This window comes from Cervus canadensis, chromosome 7, assembly GCF_019320065.1.
Source record: "Cervus canadensis isolate Bull #8, Minnesota chromosome 7, ASM1932006v1, whole genome shotgun sequence".
NCBI classification, from domain to species: Eukaryota; Metazoa; Chordata; class Mammalia; order Artiodactyla; family Cervidae; genus Cervus; species Cervus canadensis.
This window is the reverse complement of record NC_057392.1, coordinates 20,334,103-20,361,403: the sequence shown is the minus strand read 5'-3', so window position 1 is coordinate 20,361,403 and position 27,301 is coordinate 20,334,103. Positions and strand designations below refer to the sequence as shown.

The 27,301-nt window shown below is 47.8% G+C and overlaps 1 protein-coding gene across 4 annotated transcripts in view; it reads right to left on the bottom strand.

Moving 5' to 3' along the window:
* SLC37A1 (solute carrier family 37 member 1) overlaps positions 1–27,301 on the bottom strand; it is a 72,380-nt gene that overhangs the window by 14,789 nt on the left and 30,290 nt on the right. For all 4 annotated transcript variants that reach the window (XM_043474488.1, XM_043474489.1, XM_043474490.1 and 1 more), the window contains 6 exons: positions 25,629–25,705; positions 23,884–24,050; positions 18,532–18,569; positions 11,905–11,976; positions 6,038–6,169; positions 3,077–3,167 (listed from right to left, as the gene is read on the bottom strand). In XM_043474488.1, the coding sequence (XP_043330423.1) occupies positions 3,077–3,167; positions 6,038–6,169; positions 11,905–11,976; positions 18,532–18,569; positions 23,884–24,050; positions 25,629–25,705 (577 nt within the window). The remainder of the gene's footprint in view (positions 1–3,076; positions 3,168–6,037; positions 6,170–11,904; positions 11,977–18,531; positions 18,570–23,883; positions 24,051–25,628; positions 25,706–27,301) is intronic.

Below are 27,301 nucleotides of genomic sequence, written 5' to 3'. Positions count from 1 at the left end.
TGACAGCCTGGATAGGAGGGGAGTTTGGGGGAGAATGGATACAAGTACATACATGGCTGAGTCCCTTTGCTGTTCATCTGAAACTGTCACAGTATTGTTAATCGGCTATACTCCAATACAAAATTAAAAGTTTAAAAAAAAAATGATGGCAGAATGTCACCGTGAGAAGGCCGCAGCAGTGTACAAGCCACACACAACATTCTTTTGTTTCACAAGCATGATTTAAACCAAGCAGCAATTATGAGATACATGATCAGATTAGCGGAGAAGGTGATGGCAACCCACTCCAGTACTCTTGCCTGGGAAATCCCATGGACGGAGGAGCCTGGCAGGCTACAGTCCATGGGGTCGCTAAGAGTCGGACACGACAGAGCAACTTCGCTTTCACTTTTCACTTTCATGCATTGGAGAAGGAAATGGCAACCCACTCCAGTATTCTTGCCTGGAGAATCCCATGGACAGAGGAGCCTGGTAGGCTACAGTCCATGGGGTCGCTAAGAGCTGGACATAAATGAAGCGACTTAGCAGCGGCAGCAGATCAGATTAGCATTAAAATAGTAATTATCAGAGTAGATGGAAAAAGAGGAGTGCGCTTTGTGGGCAGACACATAGAAAGTGTGAAAAATGACACTCCTAACCAAAAGGTAAGGGTTCACCTGGCTCTGCCCAGGTGTCACCCTGCCTTTGCTCGGGGTCCCCTCAGGGCAGCTGCGAGGTCAGACTCAGGGAGGCGGGCCATGCCTAGGGGAAGGGCTGGCCCATGGGAGCCCCTCGACACAGACCATCTGACTCCCCGGCTTTCAGACCTGGGAGGGGCTGGAACCTTCTCCCCCAGAGAAGGAGGCCGAGGTCTCAGGATGCTCAGCGCAGGAGTCTGTGTCCCCAAACCCCACCTAGACTGGGTCTTGGCTGACGCTGGATGGTCCCCTCGCTGCCTCCAACTCCCATCCTAAGAAACTCTGCCCTCCAGCCTCGGGCTCACGTCCCTCTCTGCTGGTCCTTACAACACTGCTAGTGAAACGGAGCAGGACCTTATGGTCCTTCCCCCACCCCGTGTCCTCCACCTGTCTTCTGTCTGTTGAAAAGCTTTAGCCAAAGAGTAAGTTTAATCTTACTTAAAGAGCAGTGAGAAAATTCAGAAACAAAAGAACACAGTCAAATGAGACCAAACAATAATAATGTAGCTATTAAGCAAAGTCAAGGACCTCCTCAAGGGCTATAGATAATATCGGGGCCATCTCCTGTGAGCTGTCTTACAGACACTGAAACCCCCACCAGGTGGAAGAAGTTAACTGCATGATGACCAGGCTGTAGTTGTGACACAAGCTGCCACAGTTACAAGAACCGGCTTCAAGGACACGGGAACAAACCGATCCTGGAACTGAAGATTCAGTTCAGTTCAGTCACTCAGTCGTGTCTGACTCTTTGCGACCCCATGAACCGCAGCACGCCAGGCCTCCCTGTCCATCACCAACTCCCAGAGTCCACCCAAACCCATGCCCATTGAGTCGGTGATGCCATCCAACCATCTCATCCTCTGTTGTCCCCTTCTCCTCCTGCCCTCAATCTTTCCCAGCATCAGGGTCTTTTCAAATGAGTCAGCTCTTCACATGAGGTGGCCGAAGTATTGGAATTTCAGCTTCAACATCAGTCTTTTGAATCAACACCCAGGACTGATCTCCTTTAGGATGGACTGGTTGGAGCTCCTTGCAGTCCAAGGGACTCTCAAGAGTCCTCTCCAACACCACAGTTCAAAAGCATCAATTCTTCGGTGCTCAGCTTTCTTTATAGTCCCACTCTCACATCTATACATGACCACTGGAAAAACCATAGCCTTGACTAAACGGACCTTTAACTGAAGATTAACTGCACTGAAAACAATCAAGATGACCCTGGTCAGACCACCGATGACCAGTATCCAGATGACTGTCAGAGCTGACTGTGCTGTTTCTGCATGTAGCCCCGCCTCCATCTATAAAAGCTCTTGCCCACTGGCTGGTCATCAATGGAGGGAAGTTGGCCTTTGGACAGGCAACTCCCCCACCACACCCCTGTTGCCAGCATCCAAAATAGAACAAACTTTCCTTTCCATCAACCTTGCCTCTTTATTAGCTTTTGCGCAGTGAGCATCCCCACCCGCTTTCAGTTACACTGGGGACACGTGGTCTGTGCTCTGGAGCCCCCATGTCCCAAATTTCTCCTCTTTTCACATTCACTAGAGCACGCACCTCCCAGGGACCCTGGCTTCTTTGCTTTGTCCTCGAAATCCCTGACTCTGGGGCCCAGAGGCCCTCCTGACTGTCTGGATCCCTGTTCAGTTGTGGCTGCAGCCCACACACAGGGACCTCTCCTCTGAGAACTGCTGGTCCTTCCCATCTTCTCCTGCAGTCAGCCCAGGACACAGGGGCTGTTACTACAAATGGGTCTGCTGTGTAGCAACCTACAGCTTTAGGCCCTGCTGGACTTCTGAAATGCAGGACAAGCTGTCTGCTCCCCCAGAGTTAGAGCTCAGCTCCAGGAAGCGATTTCCAGGTCAGTCATGAAGGCTGTATTATCTGAGATCCCCAGGGCCTCTCTCCCTGCTCACCAGCTGCTGTGACCAAGTCAGATGCAGCCTAAATTTAAAAGCAGGCTGCCCCAGATAGGAAGCCCCCTGGGTAACCAGTAGCCACAGCTGGGGTACACCATGTCAACCCTTTAAACTCCATCTAGGTTCTCATCATGGCAATAAAACATTCCTATCTGAATTCTCTTTGTCTGTGCTGTTCAGTTGCTAAGTTGGGTCTGACTCTTCGCGGCCCCATGGACTGCAGCATGCCAGGCTCCTCTGTCCTCTGCTTTCTCCCAGAGTTTGCTCAGATTCTTGTCCACTGAGTTGGTGATGCCATCTAGCCATCTCATTGTCTCCACATCTACCTCTCTTTGTCTACACGTTTCTACTAATCATGCTATGTGATTCAAGAGCATCACGCATCTCTCTCCTTCCCAAGTTTATAGACACCGGTGGATAAAAGGGAGTCCTGGTCACAGCCCTTGCACAAAACTTCCCAGCTGTGCTGCTAGCAACGGTACTCACCTACATTTGTGATGTAGAGTGGAAGCCAGAAAAGGAACGTGTAGCTGACCAGTTTCGCAAACAGCAGACACAGAGAGAACTCTATCACGCCCTGAAAGAGAGGGAGGGACAGAAGATGGACCTTGGCCCATGATCCCATAGAACTGGAGTGATGTTCTGACAAGTGAGGATTTGTAAGCAGCTTTTGGCAGGGAGGAGCTCTCTGCAGGAGGCCCCTTTTGTCTTGTCCCTTTAGCAAAGCTATAACGTGTTGTTATTGGTGTTGTTCAGTCCTAAGTCCTGTCCGACTCCTTGGACAGTAATCTGCCAGGCTTCCCTGTCCTTCACTATATCCCAGAGTTTGCTCAAACTCATGTCCATTGAGTCAGTGATGCCATCCAACCATCTTATCCTCTGCTGCCCACTTTTCCTCCTGCTCTCAACCTTTCCTAGCATCAGAATCTTTTCCAATGAGTCTGCTCTTCACATCAGGTGGCCAAAGGATTGGAGTTTCAGCTTCAACATCAGTCCTTACAATGAGTATTCAAGACTAATTTCCTTTAGGATGGACTGGTCCTTGCAGTCCAAGGAATTCTCAAGAGTCTTCTCCAACACCACAATTCAAAAGCATCAATTCTTCAGCGCTCAGACTTCTTTATGGTCCAACTCTCACATCCACACATGACTACTGGGAAAACCATAGCTTTGACTATATGGACCTTTGTCAGCAAAGCAATGCATCAGCTTTTTTAATACGCTGTCTAGGTTTGTCATAGCTTTTCTTCCAATGAGCAAGCATTTTTTAATTTCATGGCTGCATCACTGCCCACTACATTTTAACTAAACTTAAACCAGTTACTCGCATACTCTACTCATTTCTGGCTGGAGCCAGATCTTTCAAATCTTTGGCTCACACAATACTTTGCCTAATTGGTCAGTTCTTTCCTAGATCAAAGAAGTAAAAATGAAGAATAAATAATTAACAGATGACCAGATTTCCTCCTTGGCTTCCCCTTCAGTAATCTCACAAGTAAACTGTGTGAACAATACAGCATCTGGAGGAAGATCATGGAGAGTTGATAAGCCTGCAGGCAGTGGGAGTGATGATAGCCCTGATCCTTCATCTTGGTGATTAACCGAGATTACTCTTTTTCTCTTTAAAAACTTTTGTGGCCTCTTCGAAGTTGGTTTTGGGGACACAAGTCCTCCTCCCTGATTGCTGGTACTCTGGTTAAAGCAACTTTCCTTTCTATCAGCATTTGCTTCTCAAGTGTTTAATTCAAGCAGCGAGCAGTTGGACAGTGATACCCAGAAGAGAAATGTAGATTCTGATGAGGAAACTGAGGTTTGGGGTCTCATGGCTATTGAGAAATGCTTACATATTCCATTTTGTGTCTACGTTTAGAAAGAAGTGGCCCTTGTGGGATAGCAAGTCCAGGGGTCACTTGGGAAATGAGCGTGAGAAATTGGGTAACACTGAGGAACCGACCCCTTGGCTGCTTCTCCCAGGCTATCACAGTGCATAGCTATGAACACGCTTCAAATCCAAGCAGAAGACACAATATGCAACTCATGCCAGTGCTCTGGAAATTACACAACGTTTTCACAGCCACACCCAGCGTGGGAGGTGTGTATAATGTACTTCACGCTCACCAGGTGTGTGACCTTGTGCCTGTTGGGTAGTTAATGATCTCATTTGACCCCGAGAACAGCACTAGCTAGCTGTGCAGTGGCCGAGCCCGCACTACAGGTGAGGAAGCAGAGGCCTAGAGTGGTGACCACCTGCGCCGGGCATGCCCAGCCCGCCTGTGGCAGGGCCAGGCCAGGGTTCTGAAGCCTGTTCTCGCCTCCACCCAACTTCTACTAATGGTGGGCACCTTAATTTTAGCAACAGTATTTGACCCAGCTACACAATAAAGTAAGAACAGAAAAGTCACTACTTGTTATTAACAACATTTAAAAAATAACTTTTATTTAGAACTAGCATCTCTTTCAGGCCAACCCCCCAGAGATCTTTGTTAGGGACTCTGGAGAGTCCAGGCCAGACCTTCAATGTCTCTTCTGGCAGGAGACCAGCTCCCGGGTCCTCAGCAGCTCAGTTTCATCTGGGAGCTGGCAGAACTTTCTGTTTAAAGCAGCAGTTCTCAGTTCCTTCACTGTGTGCCATGATGCTGAGGATCTGGGTGCACTGTTGGGTTTTGAGCTCAGCACAGTTGCTATGGAGCCTCTGGATTTCCTCTTCCAATTCTCCCCGAGGCCAGCATGAGGGAAGTGCCCTTGCCTGCATCTGTTCCCCTAAACAGGCACCCAACGGCAGGAGCCAGGTATTCTAGAGCATGGCCCCCAGGGGCCAGTGTGCTCTCCCCCTCCTCCCCTCTCTGCTCTCGGCTCCCTGCCTTTGTCCCCCTCCACAGCTCCACGTCAGAGGAACACAGTTGCTCCCAGCCCTTTGCACAGCTCCCAGGATGCTCTGCTCTGGGAGCTCATGGATTTCACATCCATCACATACATATGTAATATATTTTATAACTATTAACAGGTGAACAAAACACTGCGGCCTTATTCAGCCTTGAGCTGATCTGCTTGCAATTCTGGTTCATGCTATGGATTTCTATGGGCTTCCGAAGTGGCTCAGTGGTAAAGAACCTTCCTGCCAATGCAGGAGACACAGTTTCGATCCCTGAGTCAGGAAGATCCCTTGGAGGAGGAAATAGCAGCCCACTCCAGGATACTTGCCTGGAGAATCTCATGGACAGAGGAGCCTGGCGGGCTACATTCCATGGGGTCACAAAGAATTGAACAAAACTGAGCCACTTAAGGACAGCATTTGGATTTCTAATGTATAGATAATATGATCATGGATTTCTCTTTTTAAACTTATCAACAGCCCAGTGTCTGTTCACAGCATTATGTGTAATTTGTAGTAAACAGACACTGTTCACTGTTCACAAATGCCCCCTTTTGAGAGGCTCATGTACTCACGGGAATCTTCAGGGCCCCTGTGAAGCTGATGGCTGCCATGCCGCCCCCACCATCTGCCGGGAGGATGACCACGTGGTTCTGGTGGCCAGAGTGTTTCCCATCCGACAGTAGTAGACGCTGCATCTCTGGGTCCTGGAGACGAACACCGCAGAAAAAGGGAAGGGAAGAGAAAAAACATGTTATCAGGCAGTCAATATGGGAGGTGAGTATGCCTTGGATGATGTCCTCACATAGCCATTGCTTTACGGCCATTAGCATCCATGTGGTTTTGGGAAATAGTAATCAAAGACATGCAAAATCTTTTGACTCAACTCTAGGACTCTATTTGCGAAAAATACTTTTCGAGGTGGAAAAATACTTATATGATAAAATTAATGTCACACCATTATTGAGAAAAATTGCTAAAGTACATCCACATAAAAGACATACTCTGCAGTTGCAAAAAACAAAAAAGGTTGTGAGATTTGAAGACATGAGAAAGTGTTTATGATACATTAAGCAATAAAACATCATTCAAAAGCATTTTCATTATGCTCTCATCGAATGTTTAAATATAAACCTATTTTAGTAGGTTAACTATTGGATTTATTTTTAGGGAAAAAGAAGCTAAATTCTAAATTGACAATGATTATCACTCAGTGGTAGAATTATGTGTGAAAGTGAAAGTTACTCAGTCATGTCCGACTCTCTGCAAGCCCATGGACGAGAGTCCATGGAATTCTCCAGGCCAGAATCCTGGAGTGGGTAGCCTTTCCCTTCTCCAGGGGATCTTCCCAACCCAGGCCTTCCACATTGTTAGGCAGATTGTTTACTGAGCCACAAGGGAAGCACGAGCACTGGGGTGGGTAGCCTATCCCTTCTCCAGTGGATCTTCCTGACCCAGGAATCAAACTGGGGTGTCCTGCATTGCAGGTGGATTCTTTACCAACTGAGCTATCAGGGAAGCCCCAGAATTATGTGTAATTTGTATGAAATGTCAGTTAATTTTTTACATGATCCTGTATTTTTTAAGAAGTTCACAAAGGACATGATCACAAACAATATTATTTTAAACTTCATAAACTTCCAATATTTCATAAATTTTGATTCTGGACATCCTTAAAGTTTATCACCATTAAAGCAAAGAACTCAGGGTGGGACATCAAGTCAGAGCAAGGATGACTGACAAATGTCCTTCATAAAGGCACTATGAAGGTCGAAGATTTAAAAAGAGATGTTTCTATGTACTCCAGACTTTCCACATAATCAAACAGGTTTTATTGATTTATCTCACCCACTCCAGTATTCTTGCCTGGAGAATTCCATGGACAATGGAGCCTGCCAGGCTACAGTCCATTGGGTTACAAAGAGTCAGCCATGACTGAGTGATTATCACTCACTCACACTATAAACTGTGCAAGCTATATTCAAAATGCAGTTAAATTGAAAAAAACAAGAAAATCACAAAGCATTGCCACATCTCTTTCTTGATATCAGAATTCTCTTCTGGTGGAGAACAGAAATTTGGAAAACAGGGTGGCAGGTTGCAGCACTGGCAGCCCCTCGGGCACTGAGCACCCAGCACCTCCCCTCTTGGCTGCTTCACTGAGAAGACTGCCTCCCGCCATGAATGGCTTGGACATGGAGAGCTGTCCTCTGGTGAGCGTGGTCACAGTTAACTATGTGCTCTGATGTTCCAGGATGCAGATGACAAGCCCCGGTTTGGAACCAGAGCATCCTCCTGAAGACAATGCCACAGAGGTATATGAACACAGAGACCCTCTATTTGAGTTTGGAAATAAACTTCTCTCTTGGGAATTATAGCTGTCCTGTGTGTGTGTTAAGTCACTTCAGTCGTGTCCGACTCTTTGAGACCCTATGGTCCGTAGCCCACCAGGCTCCTCTGTCCTTGGGATTCTCCAGGCAAGAGTACTGGGGTAGGTTGCCATTCCCTCCTCCAGGGATCTTCCCAACCCAGGGATTGAACCCGCATCTCTTACATCTCCTGCATTAGCAGGTGGGTTCTTTACCACCAGCACCAGCTGTCCTGTGTAGGAAACGAAATCAATTGTTCTCAACCCTGGCATCTCCTGGGGACTCTGAGAGACCCCAGTGCCCAGGCTGTACCCTAGACCCAATATAGCAGTCTTGGGGCAGGACCCCAGAGAGTCATTTGTGTCATTAGGCTGAGAACTGCAGGATAGACTTTTTTTTTTTTTTTTTAACACTGAATGTTCTGACAGGTGGACCATGAAATGCAGCCAGATAACGAGAAAAAAGGAAGAGAAAAGACTGCTCAGCCAGGAGGGTAGTAATCACAGGTCCAGCACTGAAACCCACCTGGTCACAGCCCAGGGTTGGCACTGACCCTTCCTTGTTCAGAACACTGGGTAGGGTATTCTGTATACTGGGTTCAAAGCCCCAGCCCAGCCCCTCTGCCCTAAGCTGTGAAGAGCCCCTCAGGCCAGTCGGGAAGCCATGTCTTCATTTAAGATAGGCCTCCTGCCCACACCTGCTCATCCTCTATGTGGTTCCATCCTCCCAAGTCCAGTATTTTGCAGCATCTGGAGGAGGGATCAGTGAGGTCATGGGGGAGGCTTCCAAAGCGAACCAGGAAAGCAACCTGGGAACCAACAGAGACCCGCTGGGGGAACTGGGTACCGGAAGCGGTGTGTCTGGGGCCCCCAGGGCATCTGCTGGGACAGAGAGCCCTCAGTGGGCCGGGGGCTCATTCAGCCAAGGACCCGCACTCGGAGGTTTACACATTCACAGAGCAAAAGGGCTCCATGTGGTGAAAGCAAAACACACACGGGAGTTTACATGAACGATGGCTCAGCCCAGCCTCAACCTGTGCTGGCCCCACGTGCAGTTGTCGGATGGAGTAACCTTTATTTCTGCTTTTATTAAAGAATTTCTTATTGGAGTATAAATGCTTTACAATGTTGTGCTAGTTCCTTCTGTATAACCAGGTGAATCAGTTGTGTGTATATGTATATATATCCCTTCCCACTTGGACCTCCTTCCCCCCCCCACCCCAATCCCATCGACCTAGGTCATTAACCTTTAGCATCTAAACACCCACTCAGCACTCTTTAAGTGGTTGCTGAGCCACAGCCCATCAGAAAGACCCTCAGAGGTGCAGGAGAGAGTTGGATGGGAGAGTGGGATGAGCAGATGGAAACTGGAATATATAGAATGGATAAACAAGGTCCTACTGGAGAGCACAGGGAATTATATCCAATATCCTGTGATAAATCACAATGGAGAAGAATATGAAAAAGGCTGTGTTAATATATGTGTGCATAACGCAATTAACACAGCATTGAAACTCAACTATACTTCAATAAAAATAAAATTTACAAAGATAAAAACAACAAAAAGTGGAAAGAATTGTTAAACAAAAGACCCTCAGAGACGCCAAGGATGACAAAAAGACACATAGCTATAAGGATGACGAATGCCAACCATCCCCAACATGACATCATGAAAACCTGCAAGGTTGGACGCAGGTCACCACATGGCAAGTGATCCCAGAGCCTCTTTCTCTGTCCACGTTCTCGTCCCTGCCCTACCCCTTTCTTTATGATTTTTCCATGAAGTCGTTAAGAACCACGCCTGGGGCAGAAAAGGATTAAGCAGTCCCGGCTGAAAAGCCATCGTGGTCAGGGGCCTGGGTAAGGCTCAACTCTGAACTGGTCACTCTGTGAAAGGGGACACCAGGGCGTGCTGTCAAACCTGTGACACATCCTGCCTGCTGACCCGAGGGCGACCCCAGTGCGTGAGCTCTTCCTACGACAGAAGGGAGGGGACCAAGCCTGATGAGTGCGCCGGGGCCAGCTGAAAGGAGACGACCTTCCACCCTGGCCGACACCTGCCTGGTCACGGCCACGTCAAGGTCAGCCTGAAACAGGACCTACTGCGGCCTCGGAATATGTCACTGTCTCTTTGGTGACACGTTGGTAAATAGACTTTCGTAGAAGAAAAAGAAAAAGGAACAGGAAGTCACATTTAGAAGACAGGGTTAGCTTTCCTGGCCAGTAACCACATTAGAGGGGCTTCCCAGGGGGCTCTAGTGGTAAAGAATCTGCCTGCCAGTGCAAAAGATGCAGGTTTGATCCCTGGGCTGGGAAGATCCCCTGGAGGAGGGCATGGCAACCCACTCCAGTATTCTTGCCTGGAGAATCCCATAGATAGAGGAGCCTGGTGGGCTACAGTCCATGAGGTCGTGAAGAGTCGGCCACAACTGAGCACACACACAAAACTACATTAGAACTCAGGGCCTGGCTCTCACCTCTAGAGAAAGGTAAGTCTTCAGCAGCAGATGGAGAGGAATTAGAGCCATCTGGACATTGATTAAGGCCCGATGCTTTGTATCGGCATTTCTGTTCCCCACCAAATGTGGATGTTGAACCTCTGTCTCTAACATGATGGAATTAGGAGGTGGGGCCTCCCGGAGGTGATTAGGCCACAAGGGTGGAGCTGGGTGAGGAGGTTAGTGCCCACATTAGAAAAGACAGCAGAGAGCTGGCTTCTCTCCCTGCTCCACCAAGTGAGGGTTCCTGGCGAAGCGAGCCGCCCACCAGCCAGGAAGCAGGCTCTCTCCAGATGTTGGATCTGCTGGAGCCTTGATCTGGGACTTCCCAGCCTCCAGAAATACACGTCTGAAATGCGAGAAGTAAATGTTTATCGTTTTAGCCACCCAGTCTATGATATTTTTGTTACATCAGCCCAATCTGAGATACCTGATTTTGATGGAAACTCAGAAATGAGTAGAGATTTGAAAGCATTTCAGTTGAATTTCACTAAAATCCAAGCACCAAACTGTATGAGACACTATTTTTCCTTTTTCCATTATTTCAACCACCTGAAATCATTCCCTTGGGCAATAAAGAAAAAAAATGTAGGAAGTCTGTTTAAAACACTTATCCTTTAAGCTAACTGACTTGAAAGGAGAATACCATACACTTTCAAGGATTATAACCAAATATAAAGCGGCCCTGCAGCTGGGTGTGGTCAGCCAGGCAGAAGTGATGCGAGGCATTTCTTGGGAGCACAGCCCTCCCTTGGTACCCGGGATCTGTAGGGGATTGGTATCAGGATTCCCTTAAGAGACTCAAATCATCAGATACCCAAATCCCTTGCATACGATGGCTAAGAACAGTCAGCCCCCATATGGGCAGGTTCACAGCCCTCTGGACACGGAGGGCTGACCGCATCCTAAGAGGAGACGGGCAGGTGAGGCCCAGGCCAGGGAATAGCCCTGGACTGCATCTAACCTCTTCACTTCTGAGGGGAACCTGGCAGGGAGCTCAGCCCATCTGTGCCTCAACTTCCTCTTCTGTATAATGGACAGTCAGTGAAGGGGCTGGAAGCTGACTTTCTATGTTGACTCTGGGTCCCCCTCTTACTCCCAGCCCACCTTATGCTCTCCCCACCTGAAACCCCCTTGGGTCAGTATGTGCAGACTCAGCCCTCACCTCCTAGACACCTCTGTCCACTGGCTTAGGGAGGCTCCCAAGACCAGGCCTGAACTAGCGGCTGCTCAGTCCTCTCTGGGCAGCTCTGTCTGGTTGGTTTTCTCTCTGTACCCCATGCCTGTCCTCTTCCCCCCAGGATGTGAGGTCCACGGGGGTGATGGGATATTGGGTGAGGGGTGAGGGGATGATGCCCCTGCCCCAGTCTCACCTGGAGAGGGGCTGCAACCCCAAATGCTGCAGATGGCTGTCCAATGAATGAATCGCTCACAAATTTGAGTCACAAACTTTAAGTAAGCACAGCCCACCATCCAAACAAAATGAACAAATGTGAACTGAAGAAATACAACACCCTGGGTGTCTGCAACAGGTGTCACTGAGGCAGGACCCCAACTGCCTGCCTGCGGAACTCACCAGAGACTTCTCGGCTGGGACTGGCTTCTGTGGCCGGAACCTATGCGCACCATTCTCGTAGCCTCTTGGATGCTGAGGGAATAAAGTTAATTAGAGCAAATGCTGAATCAACAACCAGACATGACAGCTATGCTCACTGCAGCAAGAATACTGTCTTCATGAAAATGCTACCAAGGGAAAAATAAGGCAAATGTTTAAAACAAAACAAAGGCTACTCAGCTTATTCTCAAGACTCCAGACCCTCAGAATAACAGAGGGTAAAAGTGAAAACCTTTCCTGAAGAATCATCCAAGACTGAAGAACATTGCCGTTGTTGTTCAATCGCAAACTCACGTCCAACTCTTTGCAGCCCCACAGACTGCAGCACACCAGGCTCCTCTGTCCTCCACTATCTCCCAGAGTCTGTTCAAATTCATGTCCATCGAGTTGGTGATGCCATCCAACCATCTCACCCTCTGCGGCTCCCTTCTCCTTTTGCCCTCAGTCTTTCCCAGCATCAGGAGCTTTTCCAATGAGCTGGCTCTTCACATCAGGTGGCCAAAGTATTGGAGCTTCAGCATCAGTCTTTCCAATGAATATTCAGGGTTGATTTCCTTTAGGACTGACTGGTTTGATCTCCTTGCAGTCCAAGTGATTCTCAAGAGTCTTCTGAAGCATCATAATTTGAAAACATCAGTTCTTTGGCCATCAGCTTTCTTTATGGTCCAATTCTCACATCCATACATGACTACTGGAAAACCATAGCTTTGATTATTCAGACTTTTGTTGGCAAAGTGACAAGACCGAAGGATAAACAAATGTAAAAATGCTGGTTAAGGCAATTTAAGTTTACTGAATGACTTTGACATTTTTAAGACTGAAAGGCCTTCAGAAATAATATAGGCCAATGTTTTTCTCTAACAAGTGAAAAAAAAGAGACCTCCTTACACCTGCAGACAGAAGGAAGAAAACACCCTCCGCATAGACTTGTCGGAGAAGATACAGCTCAACCACTGGGGTTATGGTGTGTGTGTGTTTGTGTGCATGCATGCACGTGTGTGTGTGTGTGTGTGTACAGTAAATATGTTTTAATTTCTCTTGGTTCTCAGGTAGCATCAGTGGTAAAGAATCCACCCGCAATGCAGAAGACCTGAGTTCTATCCCTGGATTAGGAAGATCCTCTGGAGGAGGGCGTGGCAACCCACTCCAGTATTCTTGCCTGGAAAATTCCATTGACAGAAGAGCATGGTGGGCTACAGTTCATGGAGTCGCAAAGAGTCAGACACAACTGGGCGCACATGCACCGCACTGCACTTAATTTCTCTTAGATGCACCTAGGAGTGAAATTGCTGGGTCATCTGGTAACTCTATGCTTAACGTTTTGAGGAACTGCCAGACTGTTTTCCAAAGTGGTTGCACCATTTTAATATCCTCACCAGCAGTATACGAGTGTTCCAATCTGCTATTATCTTCTTGATTCCAGCCACTGCAATGAGTATGAAGTAGTATCTCATTATGGCTTGGATTATACTTCCCTGATGACTAATGACATTAAACAGCTTTTCACGTGTTTATTGGCCATTTATTTATCTTATTTGGAGAAACATCTCTTCAGATTCTTTTAACCTTCTTAAACTAGGTTGTCTTCTATTACTGAGTTCCAAGTGTTCTTTATATAGTTCAGTTCAGTTCAGTCACTCAGTCATGTCCAACTCTTTGCGATCCCATGGACTGTAGCATTCCGGGCTTCCCTGTCCATCACCAACTCCCAGAGCTTGCTCAAACTCATGTCCATTGAGTCAGTGATGCCATCCAACCATCTCATCCTCTGTCGTCCCCTTCTCCTTCTGCCTTCAATCTTTCCCAGTATCAGGGTCTTTTCCAAAGAGTCAGTTCTTTGCATCAGGTGGCCAAAGTATTGGAGCTTCAGCTTCAGCATCAGTCCTTCCAATGAACATTCAGGAGTGATTTCCTTTAGGATAGTTCCGGAAGAAATATGGACAGAGGTTCGTGACATTGTAGAGGAGGCAGTGATCGAGACTATCCCAAAGAAAAGGAAATGCAAAATGCAAAATGGTTGTCTGAGGAGGCCTTACAAATAGCTGAGAAAAGAAAAGCTAAAGGCAAAGGAGAAACAGAAAGATATACTCTTCTGAATGCAGAGTTCTTTACATAATCTAGATACAAGTCTATGATCAGATATATGATTTGTGCATGTTTTCTACCATTCTTTGGGTTGTATTTTCACTTTTTTGATGGTATCCTTTGCCTAGAAGCTTTAAATTCAGTGAAGTACAATTTATCTGTTTTTACCTCCATGCTTTGTGGTTTTGGTGTGATATCCTAGGAGGCTGGCTTAATCCAAGATCATGAGGATTTCCTCCTGTATTTTCTTCTAAGAGTTTTATAGTTTTAGCTCTCACCTTTAGGTCTTTGGGGCTTCCTTGATAGCTCAGTTGGTAAAGAATCCGCCTGCAATGCAGGAGACCCTGGTTCGATTCCTGGGTCAGGAAGATCCCCTGGAGAAGGGAAAGGCTACCCTCTCCAGTGTTCTTGGGCTTCCCTTGTGGCTCAGCTGGTAAAGTATCTGCCTGCAATGCGAGAGACCTGGGTTTGATCCCTGGGTCAGGAAGATCCCCTGGAGCAGGGAAAGGCTACCCACTCCAGTATTCTGGCCTGGAGAATTCCATGGACTGTATAGTCTATGGGGTCACAAAGAGTTGGCTACGACTGAGTGACTTTCACTTTCATTTCAGGTCTTTAATCCATTTTAATTTTGTGTATGGTATGAGGAAGTGTTCCAAATTCATTCTTTGAATGTGGCTCTCCAGCTGTCTCAGCACCATGTGTTAAAAAGACTATCTTTTTCCCATTGAATGGTCTTGGCACCTTTGTCGAAAAACAATTGACCATACATGTGAGGGTTTGTTTCTGGACTCAGTTCTAGTCTATCGATCTATATGTCTAACCTTATGGTAGTAACATAGACAGAGCCTTATTAGAGCAGCTTTGTAGTAAGTTTTGAAACTGGGACATGTGAGTCCAACTTTGCTCTTTTTCAGGATTCTTTTGGCTACTCTAGATTCCTTGAATTTTCACAAGAAATCAAGGATAAATTTATCAATTTTTGCCAAGAAGCCAGCTGGGGCTTTGATATAGATTACACACAATCAGTAGGTCCATTTAGGGAAATACTGCCGTCTTGACAATATTCACTGAGTGTTTCTGGCAGTGAATACAGGATGTATTTTCATTTCTTAGGGCTTCAATTTCTTTCAACAATGTTTTGTAGTTTTCAATGTATCAGTCTTGTCCTTGGTTAAATTTATCCCTGAGTATTTCATTCCTTTTGCTGTTGCTGTCAATAAAATTGCCTTCTCAATTTCATTTTTGGATTGTTCATTGCTAATGTATAGAAATACAACTGACTTTTATACACTGATTTTGTATCTTGCAACCTTGCTAATTTTTTAATTAGCTTGAATAGGTTTTTGGTGGATTCCTTGGGATTTCCCATAGACAATATCACACCGTCTACAAAGAGGCACTTTTGACTTATTCCTGTCCAACCTAGATAGCATATTTAAAAGCAGAGACATTACTTTGCCAACAAAGGTCCGTCTAGTCAAGGCTATGGTTTTTCTAGTAGTCATGTATGGATGTGAGAGTTGGACGATGAAGAAAACTGAGCACCAAATAACTGATGCTTTTGAACTGTGGTGTTGGAGAAGACTCTTGAGAGTCCCTTGGACTGCAAGGAGATCCAACCAGTCCATCCTAAAGGAGATCAGTCCTGGGTGTTCATTGGAAGGACTGATGTTGAAGCTGAAACTCCAATACTTTGGCCACCTCATGCGAAGAGTTGACTCATTGGAAAAGACCCTGATGCTGGGAAGGATTGGGGGCAGGATGAGAAGGGGACGACAGAGGATGAGATAGCTGGATGGCATCACCGACTCGATGGACATGGGTTTGGGTGGACTTCGGGAGTTGGTGATGGACAGGGAGGCCTGGCGTGCTGCGGTTCATGGGGTCACAAAGAGTTGGACAGGACTGAGCGACCAAACTGAACTGAACTGTCCAATCTGCATGCCTCGAATTTCATTTTCTTGTTCAAATGCTCTGGCTAGAACTTCCTGTACATCAACTAGAAATGGCGAGAGCAGTCATCCTTGTTCTGTTCCTGATGTTACAGGGAAAGCATCCCATCTTTCAGCATCAAGTGTGATATTAGCTGTGGATTTTCATAGACGCCCTTCATCTGGTTGAGGCAAGTCTCTCTTATGTCTAGTCTGCTGAGTGTTTCATCATTAAGGGATGCTGGATTTTGTTGAAGGCTTTCTCTGCCTCTATTGAAATGACCCCAGTTTCTGTCCTTTATTCTATTGAGGTAAGTATTACATTAATTGATATTCAGGTGTTAAACCAGGTGTATACTGGAATAAATCCCAGTGAATCATGATGCTTAACCCTTTTTATATGCTGCTGGATTAGTATTTTGTTAAGTTTTGCATCTATACTCATGAGAGAACTTGGTCTGCAGTTTTCTGTTCTTGTGATGTCTTGTCTTCTTATATTATAGGATAATATAGAATACATGGGGAGTGTTTTCTTTTATTTCTTTGGAAGAGTTTGTGAATAGCTGGTATTAATTCTTTGAATGTTTGGTAGAATTCACCAGTGAAGTCATCTAGTCCTGGGGTTTTCTTTGTATTAATATTAAAACTTTTCATTAATAATTCAGTTTCTTTCCTTGTTATAGGTCTATTCAGATTCTCTCTCAAGTCAGTTCTGGCAATTTATATTTTTCTAGGAATTTCCCCATTTATTCTAAGCTATCTAACTTGTTAGTATACAGTTGTCCATAGAATTCCTTTATACTTCTTCTTTCTATAAAGTTGGTAGTAACATCCCCTCTCTCATTTCAGATTTTGGTAATGTGAATCTTCTGTCTTTTTCCTGATCAGTCTAAAGGATTCTCCATTTATAGATCTTTTCAAAGGACCAACTTTTGACTTATGGTCAAAAAATGTTGACCCCCAGTTTCAGTAAACAAAGAATGCTGTTGCCACCAAGCCATCAGCCACTACAGACCCCTTCTAAGGTGTGCCCTGAGGGGTTTCAGGAAGATGAAAAAGGATCCTAGCCATAGATAGCTAGGATATCTAGGATGCTTTAAGGAATAATTTCAGTGAGCCCAGCCTCCTGCATCTTACTATACAGATAGATGTGATAAAGTCATTTACTTGAGATGTCTGGTTTTTTGTGATTAGCAATAATCTTTTGAAGTATGTGGCTTTTTTTTCAGCAAAAACGCCTATCCATCCTGGCCCCTCCCTTACCTCTTTGGAACGCTTGCTCAGAGCCACTGAGAGGCTTCAGTCCTCAATGAGTTCTCTGAATAAAACATTACTCACAACTTACAGGTTGTGTTTTTTCTGTTGACAAATTTAATTGATTTTCTCTACTGTTTTTCTGTTCTTTTCTGTTGTTGTTTGTTTGTTTCTAATAAAAGAGTCCTTATGGGACTGCCCTGGTGTCCACTGGTTAAGAATCTGCCTTGCAATGCAGAGGACATGAGTTCAATCCCTGGTTGGGGAACTAAGATCCCACATGACAAGAAGCAACTTAGCCTGCAAGTCACACCTTCTGAGACTGCATGACTCAAGAAGATTCTGCATGCTGCAACTAAAACTCAGAGCAGCCAAATAAATAAATTAAAAAAAAAAAAAGAATCCTTATATTTTATAAACATACACTGAAATAGTCAGAGACAAAATGTTATAATATGATGACCAGTATTTGAATACAAAATAAACCCTGAGGAGAAGGGGTGTCTTACAAGGGGTACTGATAACATGAGATGGGCAGGTAATGGGCACATGCACATCCATGATACTATTCTTTTTACTTTCTTAGTGTTTTAAAGTTTCTTTAACAAAAACTTTAAAGAACTGGAAAAACAAAAACTGCAAGCTGAAAAGAAGACCTTCAGATGGGAAATTCCCAGGACGGGGCTGTGCGCAGAAGCCAGCACCTGTGAAAGGCCTTGCAAATGCAGCTTTGCACGGAGCTCTGCTCATGATGTGGGGCAGGTGTGAAGGGACAGAGCAGATGGGGAAGCGGTCAAGCTCAGCCCCAGCCCCTGGCCTCGGGGGCCCCTCAGGAAGCCCTCCCTTCCCCCCACCCATGGGTCTCTCCAGGGTGGTGGATCTGATGAAATGTCCCCAGAAATCAGTCCAGTCTCTCCCTCTGACCGAATCCCTCTGAGAGTTGGAAAGAGGAAGGGGAGCCCCGATTCCCCATGAGACCTGGGGAAGCTGGCACCCCAGGGGCTCCTTGAGCCGTCAGGGGGACTGAGCAGGGGCAATGACTCAGCGTCGGCCCAGGTCACACACACAAGTGCAGGAACGCCTCCGGCACAGGGATGCTCTTCCGTAAGTCTGAGCTGAGCACAAGGACGATTACACACGAGGACAACGACGATCGGTCTCATTACAAGTAATCTTTTTCTAAAACTGCCAATATTTTGAGGGTGGGACTAGTGTGCACATTTGGTTACCCACTGACAGGACAGACAGGGTCAGGCTGGTGACAGTGACCAGACACGGGCTCGGAAGACACGAGAAGCAGAGAGCATGTCCTTACCGTGGCCGGGGAGGAAGAGCAGGCAATGTCCTTCGGATCTGAAACACCAAACAGGAACAGCATGAATCAGGGCTGGGTGCTTCCTCCGACACAAGAAATTAAACCAGAACAAGGCACCATCTGACACTTTTACTAACTTAACAACCATTAAAAAAAAAAAAGGCAATGCGCAAGGCAGCATGTCTGGTGGGTGAGGGCAGAGGTTCACCACCCCTGCACAAACCCACATGCACACACCCCTTCCCTCACTCAGGCTCCGAGCCTGCCTGATCCCTGTGAACTGAAGCGGGGAGAACAGGCAACCAGTGCCAGCAAACGCAGGTCATCATGAATCTGAAGCCTGCTTTGCAAAATGGAAAATAGTTTACAAACAAAAACAAGCAGAGCATATGTGTACTATGGAGACCAGCCTTGTCAGATACATTTAAAGGATAAGTGCCAGAAGGAAACAGAAAATATGACCAGTAGATCTGAGCAGTGGGACTCTGATAACATTTGGGATGAGTCATTTAATGTTATGGGATGAATAAGAAGGAAAGATTAGTGGGCACAAAACACCTATCTTGAAATAGAACAAAATGCCTTTTACTGAAATGCAAGGAGGTGTGAAATAAGTCATATTTCATAGCAAGCAAAGAAAATTTAAACATGAAGACTCTCCTCTGCCCTTTGAAGACCTCTCCTCCTCACTGTGCATTCTGTGTCTGGATTAGGTATGGACCAGACTTTCCCATCGGGGCTTCCCTGGTGGCTCCGAGGTAAAGAATCTACCTACAATGCAGGAGACTGAGCTTTGATCCTGGGTCGGGAGGATCCCCTGGAGGAGGGAATAGCAACCCACTCCAGTATTCTTGCCTGGAGAATCCCATGGACAGAGGACCCTGGTGGGCTATAGTCCATGGGGTCACAAAGAGCCGGACATGTCTGAGCGACTGACACTTTCACTTTTCAAACCTCCCCATTGGCAGGAACACCTGCTCAGCCAGGAAGAACAACATTCTCCAAGCATCCACAGAACAGTCCTTAAAGATCACATCCCTTCTGGGTCTGGTCAGGGGTCGCAGGTCCCACTGCGATGCCACTCAGACCTGGATTTGTAATCTGTCAATAACACGACATTTGATGTACAGTCTTCTGTCTCAAAAACCTGATCTGTGTCCTGATTTCTAACTGGTGGAACAGTTCTCAGAGTGTTCTATGACGCTCTTCCCAGGTAATAATAATCCTCAAAGTTGGCTCAAATAAAACTTTCCAATTCTTTCTTAGATCTACTGATTAATTTTTCATCGTAGGAGGGAAGGACATGAAAAGGAACAAAACCAGAAGCTAGGCTTTTTTCATATTCCTAATTTAAGATCATGTCCATGTGATCTGGGAACGAGAGCTGACCTTATTGCCCTGAGTAGCTTTGGGAAGCAAACCCCACTTCTTGAGAATCCATAAAGCCACCTTTCAACAGCTCTGCTCCCTCCCCAGCACCCAGAACCTGGGTCTTTTTTTTTTTTTTCCCCTTTATTTATTTATTTTTTCAATGGGTTTTGTCATACATTGATATGAATCAGCCATAGATTTACACGTATTCCCCATCCTGATCCCCCCTCCCACCTCCCTCTCCACCAGATTCCTCTGGGTCTTCCCAGTACACCAGGCCCGAGCACTTGTCTCATGCATCCCACCTGGGCTGGTGATCTGTTTCACCATAGATAATATGCAAAACAGAAAAAGAGACACAGAAGTACAGAACAGACTTTTGAACTCTGTGGGAGAAGGTGAGGGTGGGATGTTTCGAAAGAACAGCACGTATATTATCTATGGTGAACCTGGGTCTTTTTATAGAAAGATGGTGAGACAGTTTCACTGCCTTGAGGCACAAACTGAGCCACAGGACTTTAAACTTCCCACAGCGGAGTTCCCTCCTGCAAGACACAGAGGGGCACATGGTCTAGGGGTCCCCAGACCACATGCGATCCTGGGCTGCAGGCTCCTCTTGGCTCGCCCTCTGCTGAGGGGAGGCCCAGGGAGCCCTGGTGGGCCTGATGGATCTGGCGATATGCACTGACATCAGCTCCCCTCAACCCTCAGCTTTCCCCCGCCCATAGGCACCCCCTGGGGCAGTCCCAACGGCTCATCCTTGTGGGCATGGCCAGTCCCCAGGATGTGTTTTTTCCTGGGCTTTCACCTGCATGACATTGGCACATGTGACCCTTGGTGGGGTATGTCTGAGGGCACCTTCCCAGGCAGCCCTAGTGGGGCCAGAGGACAGGGTGCCCACGGGGTCCTTGGGCCCAGCTCTGGGCAGGAAGGACGAGCAGGGACGGCCTGTCCCTCACTGCTGGCCACAAGAAGGGGCACGCCTCCAGCTTTGCCACCCACCCCAGAGTCAGGGATCCGGGACGCTAAGGGGGCAGAAATAAATCACCAAGATGCACGTGGACCTGATCTTTCCTCTCTGCAGGTGCTCTGCCCTTGGACACAGGATGTGCTTACAGCTGCCTCCTGTCATTCATACAAACGCCACTTCCTTGTTACGGGGAAGAATACAGTACCGATCCCTTTGACAGAAAGGACCCCGTGGTCTTCTGTTCCGCTGCAGGGGACAGCTAGCAGCCTGTTAGCGTGACAGTGTCGGCAGTGGACTTGGCTCACAGGTGACATTGGGACCAGGAGGAAAAGACTCATTCATGAGGCCCTGGCTCGGGTCGAACCTGCCCACCTGCTTTTCTCTTTGTTGTGACTCGTGGACATGGGACCCTGGTGCCCGGGTCCCAGTGTTGGGGCGGGGCATGGTCAGGGGGCCACAGAAACGCCTCCTCCCACGAGGCTGGCTACAGGGGCTGTCCCAGGGGGAGGTGTCAGGGGCACAACCAACTGGCCTCCTGTCAAAGCCGTGTGCAGAGAGCAGCGGCTTGAGAGCTCGATCTCAAAAGGAAGACGGTCAGTGGGAAGGTGGAGAAGCACCAAGTCCATGAGATAGGCCCTGGGGCCCTTGGCGGAGGCCAGGCGAGGCCTGAGCGAGCAGCCGAGGGTGGTCTTCAGTGGTCTTTAGACAAGCACGGCCACTCCTGTGCAGAGAAGAGCTGCCCAATGCAGAGAGCGCGGGACCGGGTGACTGAGTGATGCTCGAGGGGAGGGGGGACCAGAGTGGGCAGAGCCCCTGCCCCAGCCGGGAGGAGTGCAGGGGAGGGGGCAGGTTTGGGCAGAGGAGGAGGAGCAGTGAGAGGACATTTCTGGGGGCCTTGTGAGGAATGGGGACCAGGAACTCAATGGATGGTCTTGCACAACCTTGAACTTATTTACCGGTAACGGTGAAAAGCTAAGACTGCATGTAAGGAGACCCTGCATCGACCAGATGAATGTGATGAAAGGAGGGGACTTCAGCCCCACAGCACCCTGCCCCCAGCCTGCAGCACCCCGAGACCCCTCTTAGTCTTCAGGGCCCACTGAGGGCCACCTCCCCTCCCCAGGCCAAGGAGGGGGGGACACGAGTGCCCATTGTGCCCCAAGTCAGCGTCATTACATCTCCCAGCAACACCTTAGGGCCTTGGGGGACCTGGGCAGGTGCCTTTCATCCCAGAGTGGGCTGGGGGCGGGAGGCGGGAAGGGATGCAAAGCCCCTGGGTCACCATGGAAATAGGAGAGCGGGTGAGAGGATGGTGCGTAGGTAGGAAAGTGCCTCTGGGAGAACCCCCTCCCCCAGTCACTACCACACGGACCCTCTCAGCATCGCCCAGCCCCTCAGAAATCACAGAAGCTGCGGCTCTGGGGAGGATGCTCTCATTTTATTACAAAAGACGAAATCAGGACTTCCTTGTTCCTGGAAATCCTGTCCCATCTGGATGACTGAGCCCTGGCCAGGCCAGCAAACAAGCTCCTGTCCACTGCCACATATTCAGTCCCTCATCACCTTGCCTCTTTCCTCCAGAACCGCCCCTTTGTCAGTTAGGGAGGAGAACAAAGCCTCTGTAGACTCTGGACGCTGGGCAGGAGGCACCGGGGGGCCCCTGTGAGTCACTGTCCAGGTGACGGAGTGGAAGGGGCCCCAGGAGAGTCCAGTTGAGCCGGTACCGGGTGCTGGGGACACAGCCTGGAGGAAAACAGGTGACGTGGCGGCCTTTCCTGGAACTTTGGTGACACGCAAGCTACAGCTAATTCCACAGGTTGGCAAGGAAGCCACAATACCCACCCTCCCCCGCCCATAAGCTGTTTAACAATTCATTTGTTCGTTCGGGCCATTTCGAGATGCTGCTAAAAGCTTACTCAGCCCCTTGAGAAAATGGTGAAACTGGGAGGTAAACAGCGCCGCCCCCCCCTGCTTGCATGGGGTGGGGGTGGGGGGCTAGGACTGGGTGGGGCAGGACAGTAATTCCATCTAACTTTCTGTCCTCACTGACAGGACAATGTTGGCCTGAGAGCCTCCTGTGTGCTTCACTAAATGGGTGGTTATTTTAAAAATGCAAAGCTTACCATTAGAAACAAGAAAAAAGAAGAAACTCCACATGCGTTAATCTTTTGGATGATGAAACTGCTCTGAATGCAAAGCTGAGGCTGCAATTAATGTTCCACAGGGATGAAGTCATTCGACTCCAGAGCATCTCTACCTGGGAGCTGACAGTGGGGCACTGTCTAGTACCATATGATTTTATTTAGCTTTAAACCAAATTAAAGATGTAAACGCCAAATATAACTCATCAGAATAGCTTGTGGGATTAGGACACCCTGACATAAAACAGTGAAAGCAGCCCTTGCTTCTCTATGGTTAGTGTAACTGTTAAGATCCTTGTCCTGCCAATCATAATTTTAAAAATTACTTTCAAATGCAGTTAAAACAGAAGCCTGGTATTGAGTCCAGGATGGAAAAAAGGATTGGATTTTTCTGGTAGAACATTCTTGTCTAATTAAGATACATGAGCTTAAGTCATGCCATGGTTTTAAAACATTGTCAAGGATATATCTTATCAGAGAGCAAACAACTGGCAAGGCACGTTTCAGTTTGTGGCAGCAAGACTGGGGTGAGTGGGTACAGCCACATGGGCTGGGCCGTGAGCAACGTGGCAGGTGGAGGACGACCACGTATGCCTGATGCTGCAGAGCAGGGGAACAGGGAACAGGGGAACAGAGGAGTTTCAACATCAGTTTACTCCAGAAATCAGAAAACAACAGAGAATCCAACCAGACCAGGAGAACAACAGTTCATCAGGGAAGCCTGTACCTAAGAAGGAAGTCTGCCTGGCCTGGGAGAGCTGGGCAACCCCATGCCTGCCCGGGACAAAGCCACAACAGCCTCCTCTCCTAAACTCGTCCCCCAGAAGCCACCACCCACCCCGGGAAGGGGTCATCATCCATGGTACTTACGTTCGATGAGAAACAGAAAGCACAGGATCCCCATGGCAGCCACGATGGCCCCGGGCACGATGAAGGACAGGCCCCAGCATGTGGACACCCAGTAGCCAGCGATCAAGGAGCCCAGGATGTTGCCCACGGATGTGTGAGAGTTCCAGACTCCCATAATCAAACCTCGCCTGCAACACAGCAAGAGACGGCACGTGAGGTCTCAGGGATTCAGTGGGTCAGCACGTGAGCTCACAACAGTGCCTGCACAGTGCATGAGCTGATGTAGAAATAAACGGGGCTTCCCAGGTGGCACAGTGGTAAAGAATCCACCTGCCAATGCAGGAGATGTGAGTTTGATTTCTGGGTTAGAAAGATCCCCTGGAGAAGGGAATGGCAACCCACTCCAATATTCTTGCCTGGGAAATCCCATGGATAGAGGAGCCTGGAAGGCTACTGTCCATGAGGTCACAAAGAGTCAGACATGACTTAGCGACTGAGCACTCACCCAGAAATAAAAAGGCGGTGCACACACCATCTCTGCAAGGCTCAGGACTGGGGTGTTTATGAGACGGCTGTATCTTCATTTACTCTGGCTGTATAATTACATCTCTCTTAGCTTATTCATTTTATGATTAAAAGAGGAAAGTGGCCTTTTCCTGAAATTCTTGGAAAGACTGAAATTTAAATTTGTGCTTTTGCAATCTAAATACAGGGCTTCCCTTGTGGCTCAGCTGGTAAAGAATCCACCTGCAATGTGGGAGACCTGGGTTCACAAGATCCCAGGGTTGGGATCTTCCCTGGGTTGGGAAGATCCCCTAGAGAAGGGAAAGGCTACCCACTCCAGTGTTCTGGGATTCTCCAGTGTTCTGGCCTGGAGAAGTCCATGGGATTGCAAAGAGTTGGACACGACTGAGCGATTTTTACTTCACTTCACTTTACTTCCCCAGTGGTGCTAGTGATAAAGAACCCGCTTGCAATGCAGGAGACATAAGAGACGTGGGTTAGATTCCTGCATGGCGAAGGTCCCCTGGAATTGGGCATGGCAACCCACTCCAGTATTCTCGAATGGAGAATCCCCATGGACAGAGGAGCCTGGAGGGCTACAGTCCATAAGGTCACAAAGCATTGGACATGACTGAGCAACTTAGCGAGCACGCAATCTGAATACAATCATCTGATGAAACATTTTGTTAACAAAAGTTCATGCTGATGAACCCGCCAGATGAACATGGCTAAATAAAGCTGGATGAGTGGGTTTCCTGTTTTAGCTTCCCTATGTTGTCCAATCACTTTCTAATCGTGGTCCTGGCTGTGCTGTGTGTCACACGAACATCAGGATGGCCTCTGACTGCAGTCAGGTCCAGAAGTGAGTACAGCTCTCCCACCAGGTGCGGGGTGACCTTGACAGGACCTGCTAACACTTCCCTGTACCTTCCAGTCTGTGAATATGCAGCTTCTGCTTCCCAAGGCCTGGGGCGAGGCCCTGACTGATTTCTTCCAGGTTCCCGGGAGGCCGGTAAAGCCCAGGCTGCTGGTGGGCCTGTGAGGGTGACTCAGACTCTACCCCGCCCACAATGAGGGGCATCTCCTGGGACCAAGGCCTATCTGAATTTCAGACCCTCAAGTCCCAGAGGTTTCAGGCATCTTATCTCATAGAGTAGACTAAGGTGATTTTTCTGTAATCAATCTGAAGAAAAACTAAAAATAAAGTGGTCTAGTTTCCATTAGAAGAATGAAAGCTGCTGGAAACAGGCTGCCTTCCTCACCTGCCTTTTCCAAACCAGTTCCCGAGGCAGGTGACAACGCTGGGCCAGCCTGTGGTCTGCACAAGTCCATTGATGATCTGCAACAGAGAGCAAAGGAGCAGGCCGCTGAGGGGGACACGCACACCGAGGGAGCCCATGCCCAGGGCTTTGGGTGCACAGCAGGGACCCTCACAGGAAGAAGGGGCAGAAGCCCATTCGATGGGAGCTTCAAAGCCAAACGTGTGTTTTAACTATATATATGTATATGTGTGCTCAGGCGCTCAATCATGTCCGACTGTTTGTGACCTCATGGACTGTAGTCTGCCAGGCTCTTCTGTCCATGGGATTTCCCAGGCAAGAAAACTGGAGTGGATTGCCATTTCCTACTCCAGGGGGTCTTCCCAACCTAGGAAATGAACTCAGCTCTCCTGCATTATAGGCACATTCTTTACCACTGAGCCACCATGGAAGCCCTATATATATATATATATATATATATATATATTGGAGAAGGAAACTACAACCCACTCTAGTATTCTTGCCTGGATAATCCCATGGACAGAGGAGCCTGGTTGGCTACAGTCCATAGGGTTGCAAAGAGTCAGACATGACTGAGCAACTGAGCATACATGTATATACCTTATTATGAGAGTAATGTGTGTCTACTATGAAAATTTTAGAATAAGCAGAGAGAAGAAAGAAAAGAAAATCTCTTGCTGAGAGATGAACAGCTTGGGGCCAAGCTTTCCAGTGTCTTTCCAACCTAAAACTTTATAAAAAGAGAAAAACCTTCTCCGTTTTATAGAACTGTGATGAAACCACAAATGTGGCTTATAAATTGCACATTTTCCCATCTTCCACTATCAAGAAGGTACAGTTGCTAAGGCTCCACTGAAATGAGCATAACCTTGACCTGGCAACTGGAGAAACATTTTCCACTTGCCAGGAGCGCCCTGAGTTTTTGTTGGAAGAAGGGACTTAAGAAGTGTATTGGCAACTGGCTTTGCTTTCATCTCAGCGGCCTCAGGGGCAGCTTTAGGAGGCAACATGAAGCAAGGTCCAACCTCCAGTCTCCTCCAACCTCTGCAGGGGAGGACCGGCCTCCGGGAGGTGGCCTGGGAGCCACTGGACTGGCCTCGGGGGCCACCAGGCTCAGCCTTCCCTCCAGGAACATTCTGCGACTCTGGGGAATTCTAATTTTCTGTATTACTATAAAGTGTGCATCACTTTGGTAACAAAAACAGCTGAACTCGTTGAAGTCCTGTGGTGAAAGTTGTAAGAGCAAATTACATATAATTTGCCCCATGATCTTAGAACATCCTCTTGGGCTCTCTGGAGAGCCTCAGAAGTTGAGCATCATTGCTTTGAGTCCTTTTCCATGTCTGGTCAATACTGACTATCCACAGGGCTGCTGGCAGGGGCAGAGCTGAGCGTTCCAGGCAGCACTGGGCCTGTTAGAAGGGGCCGGCCGTAGGCCCGTCTGGCCCTCGATCCCCTGCAGCTCTGTCAGGCCCTCACTTTTCATCCCCACTGACTGCCCCCAAGGCCCCTCAACCCTCTCCTCTTCTTGCCACACCCACATTTCCCAACTCTGGAGCAGTCAAATCTGTGACAGGACAGAGCATCTCAAACACATCCAAATTAAGGCAGAAGGACTCATGAGGCTTCAACACTTCGTGGCTGCTGGCATCTCA